Raw genomic sequence first — 17,969 nt, forward strand, 5'->3', positions numbered from 1 at the left:
ATGCAGTCTTTGGGCATCGAGTGTGTTCAAGGCGGCATCTATGGTGCCAGGGCTCGCCTGCCCGAGGTTACCATGCCCAGCTCCCTGCAGCTCCATGTGCCTGCTGTGCTGGCTGCTGCCGGCTCCCCCCCCCCCCCCGCCCTCCTCCCCCTTCAACCTGACTTGAAAGCCCTCTCTCCTGGGGGGAGGCTGTGGCCCCCAGTGGCCCCCTCCTTCCTCCGTGAGAGCCTGGCAGGAAGGCCTCAGGCCGAGCCCAGAGCAGGCTGCTGTCTTGCCCTTCCCCAGGCCCAGGGCTCCCCAGGCCCAGGGCTCCCCAGGCTGTCTCAGACCCCGAGTGGCTCCAGGAACCTCGGGGGCCACCGGGCCTAGGCCCCAGGCAGCGCCGTGTCAGAGGTGACCGGTGGAACGCCAGTGTTATGTAAATAGCGGGGCCTGCCCGGCAGGCAAGCTGGCTGGCTGCAGCCATCCATCATCCTTGCTCGGAGGGGCGGGGGACAGACACGGCACCGCGCGCCTGGCTCCAAACCTGTTTGTTTTCCCTTTGTCTCCCGCGTTTCTGGCCGGCTGCGGCTGGCTCCGGGTTTTGTCCTGCTGGCCACCCCCCCTCCGGAGGACGGGGGGCCAGGGAGGAGAGTGGAGAGGCTCCCACCGCGGCATCCCTTTGGGACTTCAAAGGCTCCCCCAGCATTGTCTGTGCCGGCGGGCAGTGGCCCTGAAAACGTGATCAGAGGCGGCCGGTGTAGGGCAGGCCCGGCCCGCGCCCTGCGCTCTCGCTGGGGCCCGTGGATTCCTCCCTTTGCCACCAGCACCGCCCTGGTTACAGCGCCGCTCCCCAGGCCTCTCTCCTCGCCTTCCTCTCCCCTGGCGTCCCTGCTGGGCAGCCCAGCCCGCTGCCCTGCTCCGGCCCCCTCTCTGAGCCACAGCCTCACACCTTGCTCCTGGCATCGAGCCGCCCAGATTGTTGGGAGCTGCAAGTCTCCACCCTGCGTATCACCGTGAGGATCTGAGGCTCAGCGAAGGGCTGACGGGAGCTGGGACAGATGGTTCCTGGACATCTGCTTCCCACGCCAGCGCCTGCTCCTGTTCTCTTCTTTTTTCTCCCTCCTCTGCTGGTAAAGAGAACCGGACTTTCCCCCGAGGCTTCCGCCATCCCTTCCTTCCACTTCTTGGCAAAGTGTAGATTGGACAGTTCTGTCCCCCAGACAGTGGGACGGGGTCTGGCATCCCTGATCCCGAATGTCAGTCCTAGGTGTGTCCATTCTCTGGAGCAGGACTTGGCAAAGTTTAGCCCAGGGGGTCCTCCAACTACGGCCCGCGGGCCACATGCAAATACAAATATTGTATTTGTTCCCGTTTTGTTTTTTTACTTCAAAATAAGACATGTGCCGTGTGCATAGGAATTGGTTCATAGTTTTTTTTTTAAACTTTAGTCCGGCCCTCCAACGGTCTGAGGGACAGTGAACTGGCCCCCTGTTTAAAAAGTTTGAGGACCCCTGGTTTAGCCCACGGGCCACATGTGGCCCACTGCCTGTTTTTATAAATAAAGTTTTATTGAGACACAGCCACGCCCACTCGTTTTCATATTGGCTGTGGCTGTTTTCACTCTACAGTGGCAGCGCTGGGTAGCTAAACAGAGGACGTTTGCCTGCAAAGCCTAAAATATTTACCATCTGGCCCTTCACAGAACATGTTTGCTAACTCCTGCTCTGGAGGCTCCGGCTCCTGCCTTCTGCTCTCTCTCTCTGTGTTTTTAGTGGTAATACACAAAACATGAAATTTAACGTTGTAACCACGTTTAAGTGTATAGTTTCCTGGCATTCAGAATGTTCACAGTGTTGTGCAACCATCACTCCGCCCTGTGCGCCTGTCCCTCTTGTCTTTCGAGGGGCCTGGGCGGTGGTCTGAGAGCCCTGTCCTGAGGTTGTTGGCTGCTTGCAGCCCTGACCTGCTCTCTCCCCTCCGCTCCTCAGTCCCACCTAGTAGTCCCCGCTTGCCCTCCCCCCGATAGCCACCGTTCCCTCGGGCTCTTGCTCCCGGCATCCTGATCCTCAGATCCACCCTGTCCTGGTCCACGAGGTGAGCAGAGCATCTACTTTGCAGGGTTATTGGGACAAGTGAGCGAGTTCATGTCGTCCAAGGTGTCTAGCCTGGGGCCTAGCAAGTGGAGGGGCCCAGGTTCCCCCCTCTCCCTGGGCAGGTGCACCGAGCCCCCCACCCCTGCCCAGGACCTCTGAGTCTGACTTCTTGGAGCAGGAGAGGCTCCGGGGGTGACCTTTCTGAGCACAGTTTCTCCATCTGCAAAGGGTCCTGACCACCACGCTCTCCCGTCGCAGGCCTGTTGCAAGTAGGGGCCAGGATGCTGGGGTGCTGCTGCTGCTGCTGCGAGGGAAGCAGGAGGCCATGTGGTGGGCACCTGCTCTGTGCAGGGGCAGGGACCAGGCTGCTCTGACACGTTACTGGTGCCGTGAGCTAATGTGGGAGCCAGGTTCCCAGCCCCGGAGGAAAGGCAGGCAGGGGGAGAGGACAGGGCGGGGGAGGAAGGAGGAAAGGAAGCCGTGCAGCAGGCGGAGGTCTGAGACGGAGCTGCCTGCGTCCTGGCACCGCTCACTGGCCGCCTCTCCTGCTGCCGCTGCCGCTGCCTCCCTGTCTGTCTTCCTGGGCTCCAGGCCTTTCCGATGCCTCCAGCCTTCTCTCTGCCTCCCACTAGCTTCCCTTCCTCCTCGCCTTCCCACCACCCGTACTGCTGCACCCCAACTCCACGGTGCTCTCTCCTCCTCTCTCTTTCTCTCTGTCTCTCTCTCTCTCCTTTTCATCTACTCCGAAGGCTTTACTTTACTTCCTTGTCACCCTAATTGATTGCATTAACCTTTCAGCGTATTGGATTTCCTCGGCATCGTGCAGAGAGCCCTGCACAATATGCTTATAATCTGAGCCATAATGGACAGTTTGCAGTCAACAAGCCCCTTCTCCCATCGCTGCCATCGGTCCCGTGGACGTCTCTCTTGCCCAGGCCACCGTGGCCACTTCCCCCGCCGGCAGGGGTGGGGCAGGGGAACAGGGCTAGAAGGAAGCAGGCACCGCTTAATGCCCCCGTGCATTTCCCTGCCTCTGCCCCCCACCTGCCTCTGTGCCGCCCCCCCCGCCCCCCCGCTTTTATAAGCTCCCCTGCCAGTCCTTGCCAGGCCTCTGGTCTCCGCGGTCCTCTCAGCTCAGTACTCTGCTCTGGGGCTCTGCATAATGAGTGGTTGGCGGCCCAGCTTGGATTTGGGGAGTAAGAACCCCCTGGCTCCACCAAATGGTTGTCAGAGCAAAGCTTGAGGGGGAAGCGGATGGTGATCAGGAGGTGGAGGGTGGCTGAGAGGCGGAGTCTGACTCTCTGGGTTCACCTAGACCCTGAGCCAACTGGAGGCCTCTGTGGACCTTCTGGAAGCTGGACCCACTCCTGGACAAGTGTGGGAGCACAGGGGAGACCGAAGGAAGGGGATCTGCTGGAGCCAAGGGGAAAGAGAGGCAAAGACCCTGCTGGGTGGCCATGGGTGTGGGCAGCCGCCGCCTCTCCCAATGGGCGAGGGAGCAGGCCCCCATCTCCCACACTCGGCCAGGGCTTGTGATTTGGGTGCTCGGGGAGCAATGTCTCAGGGTCTCTATTTCCCATCTGACTTGGGAGTAGCTTAGAACAGACCCCCTGCCTCCGTCAAGGGAAGAGAGACGGGATGTAAGCAGCGGAGCAGCAGGCTGGAGAGAGGCCGTGCAGGGTAGATGGCTCTGCCTGACCGGAGACCGGCGGGGGAGGGGGGGGGGGCAGGAAAGCAGGGGAGCTGGCTTCCCAGCTTGGTCAGAATGAGCTCCCTCCCGTCGGTTCCCTGATGGGCACCGGCTTGTCTAGCAGAAGGCGAAGGAGCCAGCCCATGCCAGCTGCCTGGTCCTGGGAGCTCAGTGAGTCCTGGCCCGTAGGTCCTGGCTAGGGCTGCCGGCCCTCAGACACGCGGCCCGGCCGGCCGGCCGAGTCTTCATTCAGGACAGGATGGCTGTCGGGTTGAATACATTAATGTCAGGCCGGAAGGTCCCCTGGCCCTGGTACTTCCTCTCCCGCACTGGTCTCTCCCCCCCACACTCGGCCGTCGTCTTCTCCTACGGACCAACCCCCACGTCCCCCCGCCCCCCCATCACTCCATCACTCCGAAGGGCAAGCTTTGGCAAGAGGAGGCCAGGCTAGGTCCTTCCCATCCTCTCCCAGGGATTTTGGGGGTGGGCAGAGGGCGCAGCAGGGAGAAGACAAGTAGCGAATTAAAGTTTGGTGATTGTCAGTGTCAGGAGGAGCTAAATAACCCTGTAACTAGTATGAAGGTGAATTCACGGTCTGCTGCACATGGAAAATATGAGTGCTGTGAGACGGGAGAGCGGGCGGCGTCTGCCCGCCACGGTGGGCAGCCTCCTCTCCAGGGACCCGGGCAGGGAGGCGGGAGGGGGGCCTGCCCTCTCCCATCCCTGCCAGGGAGCAGCCCCCCAGGAGCCCCGAACAAGTACGGGGCAGCTCAGCTGCTTGACAACCTACGGGCTGGGCGCCAGGGACCCAGGCAGACGTTAGTACGCACCAGCAGTATACGTCCACGGACACCAGCCCAGGCCCTAGCCAGCCATCCTCCCAGACCCACATTAGTCACGAATCACTATTCTCCGTGCCCTCACGACAACTCTGTGTGGTAAATGCTCTTATTATTCCCCGTTTTGTCCCCACTGTCTTAATAACCACTTTATTGAGATATAATTTACGTGCAAGTGTATCATTGACAAGGTTGTGCAACCGTCATCCCTATCTAATTGTAGAATATTGCCCTCCCCCAGGAAGAAACCCTGGGCTCAGTAGCAGTCCCTCTCCATTCCCCTCGACCCCCAGCCTTAGGCGATCACTCATCCTTATTCCCTCTGATACTGAGAATGTGGAGGCTCAGAGAGGAGCAGTGACTTGATCACGGTTGCACAGCCAGTGAGCGACGGAGCTGGGATTTGAGCCGAGGTAGTGGGTCTCTAGAGCCACAGTTCCGTGAGGGCCTGCCCGCCCAACGTCCTGGCTACCCTCCCCCCCAACCCACATGCCATGACGCATGTTTCCAACAGCATGGGCTCAGGCGTGTATGAGCACCATCCGAACACGTAGGCCCAGGTGGCAACAGGCATCTCCCTCCCCAGGTACACGTACGATTCCATACAGAGAAACCTCACCCCCCCCCCCAACCCCCGGAAGGACAGCCAGCCTCCCCTTCGCGTCCCCAGCCAAGCCCCGGGCACGGAGGGCTGGCACAGGAGCCCGCAGCCAGAGGAGCTGAAGTGGCCAGTGAGACCTGGGTGGTTTCGGAATCTTAAAATGAGAAATCCCCGTATCTCCTGTAGCCGATAATTGTGACTGAAATAAAATGCCAGCACCACATTCCAGAGCAGGTCCCTGCCCAGGCTGGGGCCACAGGCTGGGCCGTGCCCACAGGGGCAAGGCGACGACTCAGTTCCCTGAATCACACTCTGTCTCTCCTTCCATCTTCCAGTCTCTCCTTCGCTTCTGTCTTTTTCCTTCTCACCCTTCTCTTCCCATCTACCTCCTTCTTCTTCACACTCTCACGTTCCCACCCCAAAGCTAAAACAAACAAACAAAAAAGGCTTTAGACCACACTCTTACACTTAAAAATTTGGGAATTAATGTGAAACAGACGGCCTCCGATAAAAGATAAATCCAAGCGCGAGAGACAAAGGAAAGGGAGCCGCGAGAGAATGAGTGTCGGTTGGATTTGGTTTGGGTTTTTTTCCTCCTTCTTCTCTCTCCCTCCAAAGTGGAGGATCCGGCCGGGCCAGTTTGGATATTTATTAAGAAAAAGCCAAAGATAATTAACTTTTTTGTTTTTGTTTTGTTTGCGGGTACCTCCCCTGCTGGCACTCCTGGCTGCCTGGCAAATTAAACCTGCTCCCTGGGTGTTGGGCTGCGGCAACTCTCCTGCCGGCTGCCCCGAAACTGCCGGGCCCATCAGCTGCCCACCCAGCCACCCACCTGGGGTCACTTTATGCCACCATTGATGCCACCTCCCCAGGCTCTTCTGACTTCTAGACAAGCCTTTAGAGCAGGGTAAGTGGTCTGGGGGGGAAGGGGGTCGTGGCCATCACCTCCCTAAAGGAAGGTGGGGTAAAAGCGTGCACTCCCCGTGGGGCAGGGGGACGTCTCCCGGCCAGTTCTGGGATGTCTGGCGGCTTCCCAGAGAGAATGAGCTAGAAGTGCGGGGGAGAGGCCAGATTTGGACCATGCCAATTTCAGCTCTTCTCCCAGGAGAGTGGTACACTGCCAGGGCCCAGGGCCCTTGGGAACACTGAGGAGAAGACTTGGGGCCATGGAACCATCCATGATATCTGTCCACCCTTAACACCAGGCTCCGTCCCCGCCCCAGCCCCAGCCCCAGCCATCCAGGGGGCCGACAGGGTGGTTAGAGAGCTGCCACTTGGGTAAGAAGCTAGTTGCCTCTGGTCTCCTGCCCTGGAACCATGAGAGCCCTGAGGCCAAGCTGTGGCCTGAGCCTGAGCCCAGTCCAAGGGTCAAGGAGGTGGCAATTACAGACTTCCTGGCTAGGGGCAGGGTTGAGGGCTTCTCAGGGGTCAGGGCCGCCAGTAAGGAAGGCAGGTCCTCTCCAGGGATCAGCCCAGCCCCGAGCTGCACCGGTTTGGAGGTGTGGTTTGCCCCTCTGCTCGATTAATGTGCCTCGGCCCCTCCCCTGACAGGGCCCAATCCCTTGCCCACTGGCTTCCTCCCCAGGTGGGCAAGTAGGTAGGCATCGTGAGAGGTCCCTCCAGGTGGGGAACCTGCTTTGGAGCTGAGCACGGCAAGGAGGGCATTTTTCAAGGATTTTGCTGGCCCTTTTTTTTTTTTTTTTTCCTGTGAAATATAAGGATGTGCAATTTTTTTGGTTTCAATTTAGCATTGGAGAATTTTATAATTTAGTAATTAAAATCTCTGATAGGCTTTAGAAATTGCGGCTAATTGAATTTAATGGGAAGATGATTTTCAATTTTATTTGATTACCGGGACCCCTGGCATCGGTATTTATGGGAAAAAAATGGGAAATGTGCTGTGTGGGCTAAGATGGCATAATTGAATTAGGGATAATCGGATTTCTCCGTCATGAATTTCACTATAATTTTCCTATAATTTTCCATTAGATATCTAGTTTACAAATATTCACAAAGAAATGAAGCTCTTTCGGAATGGAGATTGCTGGCTAACAGGATTACGGGGCCAAGCGTGCGGCTGTGCCAGCCCCTATCCCACCATCATGCAATTCCTGGCTCTGCCTCACGCTCAGCTCCAGGCTGGCCCCAGCCCCTCGGTCCGCCACCCGCCCCGCTGCTCCTCCTGCCCTTTGCTTCCTTCGGCCCTGTCTCCCCGCCGCCCTGACACCCACCCTTCCGTGGCCCACCGCCTCTGGTGCCCCGGCAGGCTGTCCTGTCCCCGTGCCACGGCGTCCTGTCCACACTTCGCTCGCTCACGGCTCTCCCTGCCACCCTCCCTCCGTCAGCCTGGGAAGCACGCTCACACGCAAGCACGCGGACTCCCTCGCAGGTGCGAACATGCTTGCTCACATGCACACACAGTCTTTGGCCAAGGCTCCTGTGCCCTGGCCCAGTCGCCTCGGAGGGAACCAGTTTATTGGGATCCTGGGGTGGGGTGCAGGAACAAAAGGAGCTTTGTTCGAGTTTATGTGAAAGTTACAAATTCAAAATGAGAGCAGATAAAGCATGAGATACCCGGTGTGTAAACAGGCTGGTGAGTGAGAAGGCCGCAGGCTCGGGAGGGAGGGAGGATGAGTGGGCAAACCGGGGCTGCGAGGGGACGGGAGCCAGCGGCTGAAGCGCGCCGGGGAGCCGACTGTTTCCGGGGCTCCCGTGAGGGGCCTGGGGTGGGATCGTTGCCCATGTCTCCACTCTTTCTCTCGGAGGTGAGGCGTGTCAGGAGGAGCTGGTGGCTCTGGGCCCAGGGCCTCGAGACCTGGAGGGATTGTGTCATTGGGCTGTTCGTCCCCCAAGTCCCAGGCACAAATGTCCTGACCGTGGCCTGGCCTCAGGGTCTAAGGAGGTGTCAGCACATCAGGATCCTCAAGTTAGAAATGGGCCACAGATGCCAGAGTTCTGGCCTCTCCCGTTCCTACGAGCACACACCCAAAGGGAGAGAGACAGAGATAGAAACCCGGGACCCCTCCATTATGCGGCCTCTGACTCACACCCAAGCCCTCAGTGGCTCAGCCTTCTTCTCAGACCTTCTCAAATCAGAACACAAGGTGACCTGGTTTCCTGGGCCTCTCTGGTCTGTCCGTGGAGGCCCCTCACCCTGGGGCAGGGCCTCTTAACCCCACAGTCGCTGACTGTGGCCATCGCCTTGGCAGGGCAGAGGCTGTCCGGGCAGCCCCCGCCTCCTTCCACCACTGGCTGCACTTGGCGGTCCCTCTGGCTGGCCCTGCCTGCTTGCCTGCCTTCCAGCTCTCTGAGTTCTGTCCCTTCGGCCATTCCTCTCCAGTCTTGGTCCACCAGAGACCTCAGAAGTTCTCGTGCAGCCAATCCAGTTGGCCTTGCCTCCTGATCGCCATCAGCAGAGGCCCCGCAGGTCTTCAAAAGGAGGCAGCCGGCCATGGGTCATATCTGCAGGGAGCTCCCCTTGCATGAGATGCCTTCAAATGCACCCAGAAATCAGCCATGTGCCCCGTCTTCAGGCTTCCCTCTGCAGCCATTGCCCACATGGGGAATCGGACACGCGGGATTGGGGCATGGGATCGACTCTCTGTTGTTACAGCCCGAAGCTGTAGACCTTGCTTTGGGACGTCATGGGTGGGAGCATCCCGAGACGTGTGTGGACCCCAGAGCAGTTCTGGACCCAGAGATGCCCTGTCTGAGGTCCTGCATGGGGAGCAGAAGCTCATGGTCCTCTCTGCCCGGCTGCCCTGTGCCAGCAGTTGTCCCAGCCGCTGGGTCGCGCGCGCCCCGGTTTGTTTAGAGCTCCGCTCCCTTACGCAGAGTTTGAGGGACAGAGGACACCCGGTGAAGCTTCTGAGCCTCCACCTACTGTTCCTGCATGGGTCTGGGGCAGGCCTGAAGGGTGGAGGGTTGTGTGACAACCGGGAATGCCAAGAAGGCTGTGAAGTAGGTGAGGGATGCTCACCTCCCTGTGAGGCCATTTGAAGCTAAAGAGCAATCCAAGAAAAAAGAAAAATAAGGGAACGTGGGAGAAGGAGTAGATTGTCAACTGACGTCTTTGCCCCGAGGCCTCCGTGGGCCCTTGGCTTTGCAAAACAGAAATATTGCAAACACAGGCCAGCACCCATTTGCTGGGTGCCGCCCAGAGACCAGAGAAAGCCAGGGGTCCTGGCCTATGGAAGGCAGTGTGGCCTCCCCTGAAACAGGAGGGTGGATGCAGCCGGGACAGAGGGAGGGCTGGGGGCAGTGCCATCCAGGTGTTTCACCAGCTCAGCTGCCTGCTGGGCTGGCTGCCTCCTCCCCTGTGCCCCCCAGGTCCAGTGCGTAACTTGGCCACTAAAGTTTAACTTACCCGGCATAGCAGGGGCGTTTGGGGGCCATGGCGGAGAGACCCACCAGCGTGCCTTCTCAGAGAAAACGAGGAGGGGCAAGGAGTGGACAGAGGCACAAGTGTTAGGACGCTGGCTCCTTGGTTGAGGGGTGCCTGCGCCCCCCCCCCCGCCCCCCATCTGCTACGGGGAGGCGGGGCCCAGGTGATAACACTCAGATAAATGATAGAAGCTTCTGCCCTGGCAGTAGGAGGGAGGAGGTCGCAGCTTTGGGACTGCACTTCTGGGCCGGAGGAGGGAGGAGAGAGGCCTGAGACCAGGGCTGTGCAGTTGGCCGGGGTGGGCAGGGCACTAGGCCATTTTAAAGGCAAAGCCAAACCTTAGCGGCGGAAGCCCGGGGGCGGGGTGGTAGTGATGGGGGGGGGGGGGTCCCCCGCACTCCTGGAGCCTGCCGCGAGGTTTTCCCTGACACACCTAGCCCCACCGCCCAGAGATTTTTCTTCTTCGAGCTAAAAAAGCAAACCACCACCAAAAACAGCTGGGAGGAAAAAAACCCCGGGACCCCGGCACCCGGAGTCCGCGGGGCGCGCGAGGGGAAGCACGAGCGTGCGGCTCGGCTGCGCGACCCCGTGGCGCTCCCACCCGCGCGGAAAAGTTTGCGCGGCCGCGCGCGCCGCGAACCCCGGGCTGCCCGGCGCCGGGGAGAGTCCGCGCGCCGCCGCCGTCGAGTCGCGCCTGCGAGGCCCGAGCGCAGAGGGGAGCGTGGGAGCGCGAGCCTCGGCCGCCGGGTCCCCCCTGACCCCCCCTTCCCCGAAGTCTGAGGTTCGGGGAATCACTGAACCCAAAGGCCGGCCGCCCCAGCCGGTGCGCTGCAGCCCCGTGCGCACGCGAGGGAGCCGGCGGGGGCGTGCGCGGGGAGCGGGGGCGCGCGGGGAGCGGGGGCGTGCGCGGGGAGCGGGGGCGCGCGGGGAGCGAGCGCAGGGCGCGAGCGCGCGGGGCGCGGGCCGGGCGCGCGGCGGGCGGGCGGGCGAGCGCGAGCCCATTCACTCCGCGTCCGCGGGCGCGCGGGCCGGGCTGCTCTTTCACCTGCCGGGGCGGCGCGGGCGGGCCCGCAGGAGGCGGCGCCGCGGCCGCCCTGCCAATCACCTCGGCGCCTGGCAGCGCCCCCGGCCGCTCCCGCCCGCCGCTCCCTCCTGCCAAACTGTTACCCTGAGTGTTACCGTCAGGAGCAATGACATCAGGGCTTTAAAACAACTTGTTATTCGGGGAGTAATCAGTTGCAATTAGGCATTAATTAAGTATTATGAAAGTTGATTATTTAAGTGAATTCGGCTTTCGACTCTCCGACTATGGTGAGTACCCGAGTGGGGCGGGGGAGGGCCGGGGGGCGCGCCGCGGGGCTCCGACCCGGGACCGGCGCGGGGCGGGGGGCGCGGGCGGGGCGGGGGCGGCGGGAGCCGGGCCGCCGATCCGGCGGGCGGGGGCGCCCCTCTGCTTCTCGGGCCGGCCGGGCCCCCCGACCCGGCCGCGTCTATAAATAGTTTCTCTTTTAGTTTAATAAACTCGGGAGCGGAGCGGAGCTGCTCCGATGCGTGTGCGATGCCCGAGCGTGAGAGCCACCGGGGAGGGAGGGGAAGTTTCGCTCTCCCGCCCCGGGCCCCCTGCGCATTTCGTCCCGGGTCCCGGGGACCCGGCCGCCCCTCTATGGGGGGCGCGGCGCGCGGAGGGGGCGCAGGGGTGTGGAGCGGGGGGCGCGGCGAGAGACTAAACAGAGTCTTCTTTTCCTTCCCTCTGCTGTTTTCGGCGATCCTGGAAGAGTTTGGGACCAAAGAGAGGAGCATGGATCTCGGTACAGGTACTGGCCGGTGGGAACCTGGGGAGCTGTTTCACTTTTCTTTCGGTTCTTTTACGGAAGTTATTATTTTTAGCCCAATGAGGTCGCGGCGGGGCGGGGGGCGGGGGATGGGGGGCGGGGGCTGGCCCTGGCCCGGAGAGGGTCCGTGCGGCCCGGGCTCTCGCCCCGGTTTCTGGATTGCGAAGCTTCCTTCGGATGATATTATTGTTATTATTTGCTACTTGCTTAGTGACTATGACTAATCTCATGCTTGTCATTATGAAAGAAGGGAGGGGAGAGGGAGCTGGGGGGCACCCAGAGAGAGGATTTAGGGGTTTTTTGTGGGGGTTTTGCTTCTCCCTGTCTTTTGAATGGCTCCGTGTGTTTTCTGTGTCTGTGTGTATGTGTGTGTTTTTTCCCCCCCGCAGAGATCTCTGTGTCTGGCTGTGGGGCGTGTGTTTTTATTTTTTTAGTGGGGGGTGGTTTAGTTTTTGAAAGCAGCGTCCTGTTGGGAAAGGTGGTTAGTCTGGTTTCGGGGCGACTGTCTCAAGGTAAAGGAATTTAATTTATTTGGGACAAGGCTGTGTCGGGTGATCAAGCTGCTTATTATGGCTAATGAGTATTTTTCACCTGAGAATCCGTGGGATGAGGTGGCTGTTATCAGTTCAAAGTGTTGGGCCCAGGACTGGCTTCCATCCCCCTTCCCGGTCCCCACCCTGGGAGGGGGTAGACCAAAACCAACGACTAAATGTGGACTCTTGGTTTTGGGGGGCACCTAGGCTAGGGTTCCAGGGGCATGGTGCAGGCCTGGCGGAGTGTATCCAGAGATCTGGGTGTTTTCTTGGTTTTAGTCTAATTTCACTCCATATTTCTCTTCATTCCCCATCCGGGGTTCTAACCGAAGGCCCGAGTGAGATTTACCGTCAGGCTTCCCATCAGCCCTCTCTCCTGAAACCAAATTCTGACCAGGACGCTCAGATCCCAGGCCGGCAAAAGCTGCTAGCTTCGTCCTAAATGTTTTTAAAAAGAAGTCAGTGATAAACAGGTTGATAGTTCATTGAGACTGACCTCTGAACCCTCCTGCTTCGTTTATAGGAGGATACGTGGTGTTGGTGGCTGTTAGAGTTGCTGTTCATAATGGGCCCAAGTTCGTGGCGATGTCCCTTGGGACCCATGAGCTGACATTTGACCTTCTGAGGTCCAAGGGGATTGGGCAGAGAGGACAGGAGGGCAGCGCTGGGCGGCCCAGGGGGGTGGGGGGTGACATGGTGGTTGGCTTTGGGTAGGGGATGTGTGAGGGGGAAGGGGTCGCGCCCAGAGGGTTAAGACTGTGTCCAGCCAGGTGTGACCTAGGTGTATCTGATGTGGAGGTCCCGGGGACCTTTGTGCCCCGGAAGGGTGTGACACCCCCTGCTGGGCAAAGTGGTGAAGGTAGCGAAGGCTTCTGCTGCCACCCTGCCCCTCCCTGCCCCTCCCTGCCCTCCACTCCCACACAGAAGCAGCCCGCCCCCACCTCTAATCAGGTGTCTCATCACCGCCCTCTCAGGCCCCAGCCCCTTTCTTCGGAAACAGGGCCCGCACCCATCCCTATGAGGAGCAGGCCTTACGGATGGGCTGGGTGAGGCGCCACTCCCTACCTGGGGCCCGGCCTCTGCTTGTGGGCGGGCACAGGGGACCCGGGCATTACTCAGCCGGAAGGCGGGCCCTCCGTATTCCTCCTTCCAAGCTGGGTACCAACTGGAGCGGGCATCCACCCTCCTGCCCTAACCCACCAGCCCTCCCCAGTCTACGGTGGGGGCACGGCGGCAGAGCCCTTCTGTAGGGTGTCCCCGACTCGGGGGAGGGCTCCCTGGGCTTGTGGGTGGCAGAACCTCTTGCAACATCTCTCCTGGGCCTGAGGGAGACTGCTTCTCCCAGCACCCCGGGGACAGGCCCTGGAAACCTTTCCTAGAAGCTCTTAGGGCCCCTGAGGTCAGCCAGGCCCTCTTGGAGCTGGAGGGAGGCACTCCCAGCAGGCCCCAGAGCTGGACTCTGGCCGCTCGGTGAGGGGAGGTCCAGGGTGTCAAAGTTCTGACTCTTTCTTGGAGGAGTCATCTGGTGATACCATCTCAGCCTTTTCTTTGAACTTGGAAGTTTCACGTAATCTCAGAACTTCAGAAGAAAAACACTTTTCCCCCTGTTCACACAAAAAGGGAAGCAGGTGGGAACTCTGAGATCCCCTCTGAGCCACCTCTGGCTACTCCATGGTCATCTTCCCTCCATCTCTGGGATGTACTCCTGGACCCGGCCAGGGCCAGGGGCCTCCTGTGTGGCCAGGGCTCGTGCTGGGGCAGTTAGGGGCCCTCTTCTTTTGTGGGACTATGGGCAGCTGCCACCCAGGGCATCTCTGGAACAGCACAAGCTGGAAGCACCGGCCCCAGATGACTGCTGGCTGGTACCAGGGACCCAGTGAGCACTGGATCGTGGGTTAGCATCACCTCCCGCCTCGGCCAGGTCGAGGCCCTGAAGCACTCCAGCTCTAAGTCAGTCAGTCGTGGGAGAACCCAGCTTCTCAGGAGGGGACAGCAGGATCTCCAGACCCTCAGGGGCCATGTGGGCCCCTTTCCCCCCACCATAGTTCAGCCAAGGGCTGGATCAATCTGGACGTCTTTAGCAATAAAAAATGCCGATGTCGTCCTAATTCACCAGGCCCCGAGATGACAGCAAATTTACATTTTTTAATTAAACTAGCAGCCAGTTTTTATGAGAGGGGGTTGGGTTATGCAAATCAAATGGTTGTGTACGGAAGATTAGGAGAGTTTGGGAATAAATTCCACAAATGCTAATAAAAAAAAAAAAAGGAAAGAGAAAGAGAGGGAGGGAGGAGAGAGGAAGAGAGGAGGACATAGTTCCATTAGGCCCTTTTAGAGTGATTTCCCTGGGGTCGGGAGACGGGAAGGGGAGAGGAGGCCGGAGGAAGCTTTCAGACGCAGGTAAATCCATCCACCGTTGGGAAGCTCCCCAGGATCAGGCCCCACTAGGCTGAGTCCTAGGCCCTGGACCAGCGGGGCCGGGTGAGAGTGGCCGCGGAACAGGGTAGAGCTTTGGAAAGGAAGCTGCCCTTTCCTTGTTTTTCTGGGATCTGGTTATAAATTGTCCCACTCGCCCCAGGGGGAACGCGAGAAGAAGGGGAGGGGCTGTTCAGGGTTAGAGCTGTCCATCAGAGGATCCAAGGTCAGCTCTGACAGGTCAAGGGCCAAGTAGGCAAGTTCAAGGGGGTGGCCAGGGACCGCAGGGGGAGCCAACAAGGTGCTGCACTGCCCTCCTGGCACCAGGGCCGCAGCCAGGTTACAGAGGTGGGTCAGTGGGAGGAGTCGAGGCCACTGGCTGAGCCAGGCCTGCTGCTCCTTCCTGGATTAAGCGCTGCTGGGACTCCAGGCTGAGGGCCCCTGCATTGCGTCCAGGTCCCCATTGCCGCCTGGCCCCGGCCTCGGCCGTGGAGGAAGCCAGGAAGGATGGGGTCAAGGGAGCTGAGCCAGGTTGGCTTGGCAGCCTGGTTCTGGGAGTGGAATCTCCTAGTCGCCACGTGCTTGGAGGGCACACAGTCTCAAGGTAGGAGAAGGCTTTTTTCAGGCGGCATCTGGCCCCAGTGGGCACAAACGTGGTTTTCCCAGCCCAGCCTCTGTGTGGACTGCTCAGGCCCCTGCTGCCCAGAGTGCCAGCCCCCTCCAGACTCTCGGGACTTCGGCGAGCCTCCCGGGCAAGGCCAGCTCCTTGCCAGGAACGGAGGCTTCTAGGAACCTGGCGGGCCGGCCGGCTCTGGTTACACCTTAGGCCCCATGTGTATGGGGGATTGGGAAGGTTCCTGTGCTGTTTCTGGAGAAGAGACTCCACGCCGGGCTGCGGGCAGAGCGGGTTGCCTGCCCTCGATTTTCCTCCCTCAAGCCTTTACTTGGCCAGATCCACCCACTCGACCAGTCTGCGCTGGGGCCAATCCCTGCAGTCAGGTTGGGCACCGGTTCTGCCAGTCTGCTGCAGGGGGTAGGTGCTCAGTGCCATCTTGGCAAGAAGGAGCAGGCAGAGCCCAGGACAGAACGGGCTCTCTGGGAAGTAGCGAGTTTCCGGGTACCATTCACACAGAGGCTGGCTGTGTGTGTGGAGGGACGGGAGCATCGGACCTTTAAGGTCCCCGACTCCCAGCCCGATTTGACCAGAGGCTTCAGTGCCGCGTTCTCGTGGGCGGGGGCGCGTGGTCGAGGTGAGCAGCACATCCACTGGACCCGTTCTTCGGCAGAAAGCATTCGAGGCAGGCGGCCCGGGACTGTGAAGCGGCCCCTGGAACCAGCCCTGGCTCGGTTGTAAGACGTCAGAGCAGACCTCAGGATGAAAGGCCTCGCCAGAGGCCGCGAGGGCAGGGCTGGAAGGACCCCGCGGGGCCTCGCCCCAGGCCCCTTTTCCCTGTAGGGACCAGCCAGGGACACCCATGAGCTGTCCTCTCCAGGGAGGGCCCAGGGCCCGGGAGTCGATCTCTCAGGCCTCACTGTCACTCCCCTGCTCCCCCCTCCCCCCTCCCCCCTCCCTCGTGGCCAGGGAATCTGGCCGAGTTGCAGCTTGGGTTTTTTATGATGGAAAAATAAAGTAAATGGAGGCACCTTTGGAGGGCTGAGTCACGGCAGCAGCATCTCCTCATTAAAGCTGCTGCCCTGGCTCAAGTCCCTGGGCAGGGACTGGGCGGAGCCTGGGCAGGGACTGGGCGGAGCCCGGCCAGGCTCCGGGCCTGACTCCTCCTCTCCCTAGATCCTGCCAGGTGAGCAGGCGCTGGCCCCTCAGTCAGCCTCCTCTGGCTGGCCCACCATTCTCAGAAGGGTCAGGCTCATCCCCCGCCCCCCACCCTCCCCGCCCCTCCACCCCCAGCCCCAAGGCTTCCCCTTTAACACTGCCCTCCCCGCGCTGGTTTTTAAACCTTGACCCACTGGCTGCAGCTCCTCCCCCTCCTCCTCATTCTCCTTCTCTTCCTCCTCCTCCTCATCTTCAGGGGGAAGGAAGTTGCTCTGCAGTAATTACAGCTTGTGGGTCCCCTAGGCAAGCAGCAGCTGTGCTGGGATAGCTGGGCCAGGGAACAGCAGGAGGAGGAAGGAGCTGGGGAGGAGGAGGAGGAGGAGGAGGAAGGGGAGGAAGGGGAGGAAGGCTGGCGGGCTGTGTGCAGAGGAGAGACGGCTTCCCTCGGATTGACTGTGAAAGGTGGCACCTTGGTGGTCCAGCACTCACCCGTGCCGCTGCCTGACTCCAGCATAGCATCTCCACACCCCACGTTCATCGAGCCACGCGTCCCCTGTGGGGGAAGAGACCCCATTCAGGTGGTGAGGTCTGCAGTTCAGTGAGCATCCGGGAACCCCTGGGTGGGAGCGGCAGGAAGGAAGACCACTGGTCCTTCCCAGGTCTTCGGGGCCTGCCCGGTGGGGGGGGGGGGGGGGCGGTTGTGTTCCTCGGTCACATCAGGTAGAGGGGCCAGGGACAGAGGGCCCAGGGAGCTTTGTGCAGGAGTGGCCTTTGAACTTGATAAAGGATGGGAGGTCCTGGGACTGGTGGAGCTAGGCAGACCATGCTCTCCCTGAACCGCCTGCAACTTCTAGGGTCCCACCTGGGCTCGTCCCTCTCTTGTCCTGTACGCCCCACCCACCCTGAGAGTGTAACTCTTGCTTCACCTTCTGTGACCACAGCTTTCTGTCCTTACTGCCCAGGCTGCCCAGCTCCCCAAAGCCAGGCCCTGCTGCCTACCTTTCTCGCCCCCTCCCCCTTGGCAGCCTCATACCCAGTGGCCCCTGGAAAGAGATGAGGCTGGCTGGGGACCTGCTCCTCTGAGGGTCTGGTCATGCCCATGACATTGGGGTGTCAGGGCGGCAGCACTCAGACTTCCAGACTCTGGCCACCAGAGGCCAAGGCCAGGAGCCCTCTCTTCTGTGACTGCTGCTCGTAACGGCGACGTTAGCGTTAGCTCTGCACGGACATCTCCCAGGGCTGGGTACGGGGCTGGTCTTGCGCCCGCCCACTCTGAGTGCCGGTGGAATTGATTGATGGATGTGCCTCTTCTCCAAGTGCCTCCTCGGCTCTTAGTGGGGGCAGAAGGAGGCAGGCAGGAAACATTGGCCGATTCCCTTGGGACCTGGGTTTTAGCTCCCCGAGAGCTTTCTGCAGCCTGATTTACAGGAATGAGTGGGGCTGGGATTAGGGATGGCCTGAAGGGGACGAGGGGGGCATAAAGATAGAGATAGACATTGAATGGCTGGATGGGGCCCCGAATTACCCAGTAACCATGACCGTGGCTTGGGGCTGGGAGGGGCTGGGGAGCGAGGTCAGACTTGGCATATGACGTCTGTTGCCTGTAGGGGACAGGAGGGCAGGGTCCAGTGGGTGGTCTGGGCCTCTTCTCTGCTTCCTCCTTGGTCCGTCTCCATCTCCCCCCAAACAGCATGTCCATCCTCTCTAGGTCCTACTTCCAGTCCCAGAACTCCTCCAGGTGGGTGGACCCAGGGCCAGAAAGAGGACCGACCCCACGCCGCCAGGACAGAGGCCCCTGGCCTGGCGTTTCGGCTACTCCTGAGCCGGCT

General features: G+C 60.4%; 1 protein-coding gene across 11 annotated transcripts in view; it reads left to right on the forward strand.

Annotated features, from left to right (window-relative positions):
* Positions 1–17,969, forward strand: part of CASZ1 (castor zinc finger 1) — a 149,222-nt gene that overhangs the window by 82,377 nt on the left and 48,876 nt on the right. For 8 of the 11 annotated variants that reach the window (XM_059691280.1, XM_059691283.1, XM_059691281.1 and 5 more), the window contains one exon: positions 11,365–11,403. The exons of 1 other annotated variant lie outside the window; for it this stretch is intronic. In XM_059691280.1, coding sequence (XP_059547263.1) covers positions 11,388–11,403 — 16 coding nt within the window. In that variant the 5' untranslated portion in view covers positions 11,365–11,387. Of the gene's footprint in view, positions 1–10,602; positions 10,901–11,364; positions 11,404–17,969 lie in introns of those variants that run through there. 2 more of the 11 variants (XM_059691278.1, XM_059691279.1) reach the window with 2 other exon arrangements.

Source organism: Myotis daubentonii, chromosome 3 (genome assembly GCF_963259705.1).
Source record: "Myotis daubentonii chromosome 3, mMyoDau2.1, whole genome shotgun sequence".
Classification (NCBI taxonomy): Eukaryota; Metazoa; Chordata; class Mammalia; order Chiroptera; family Vespertilionidae; genus Myotis; species Myotis daubentonii.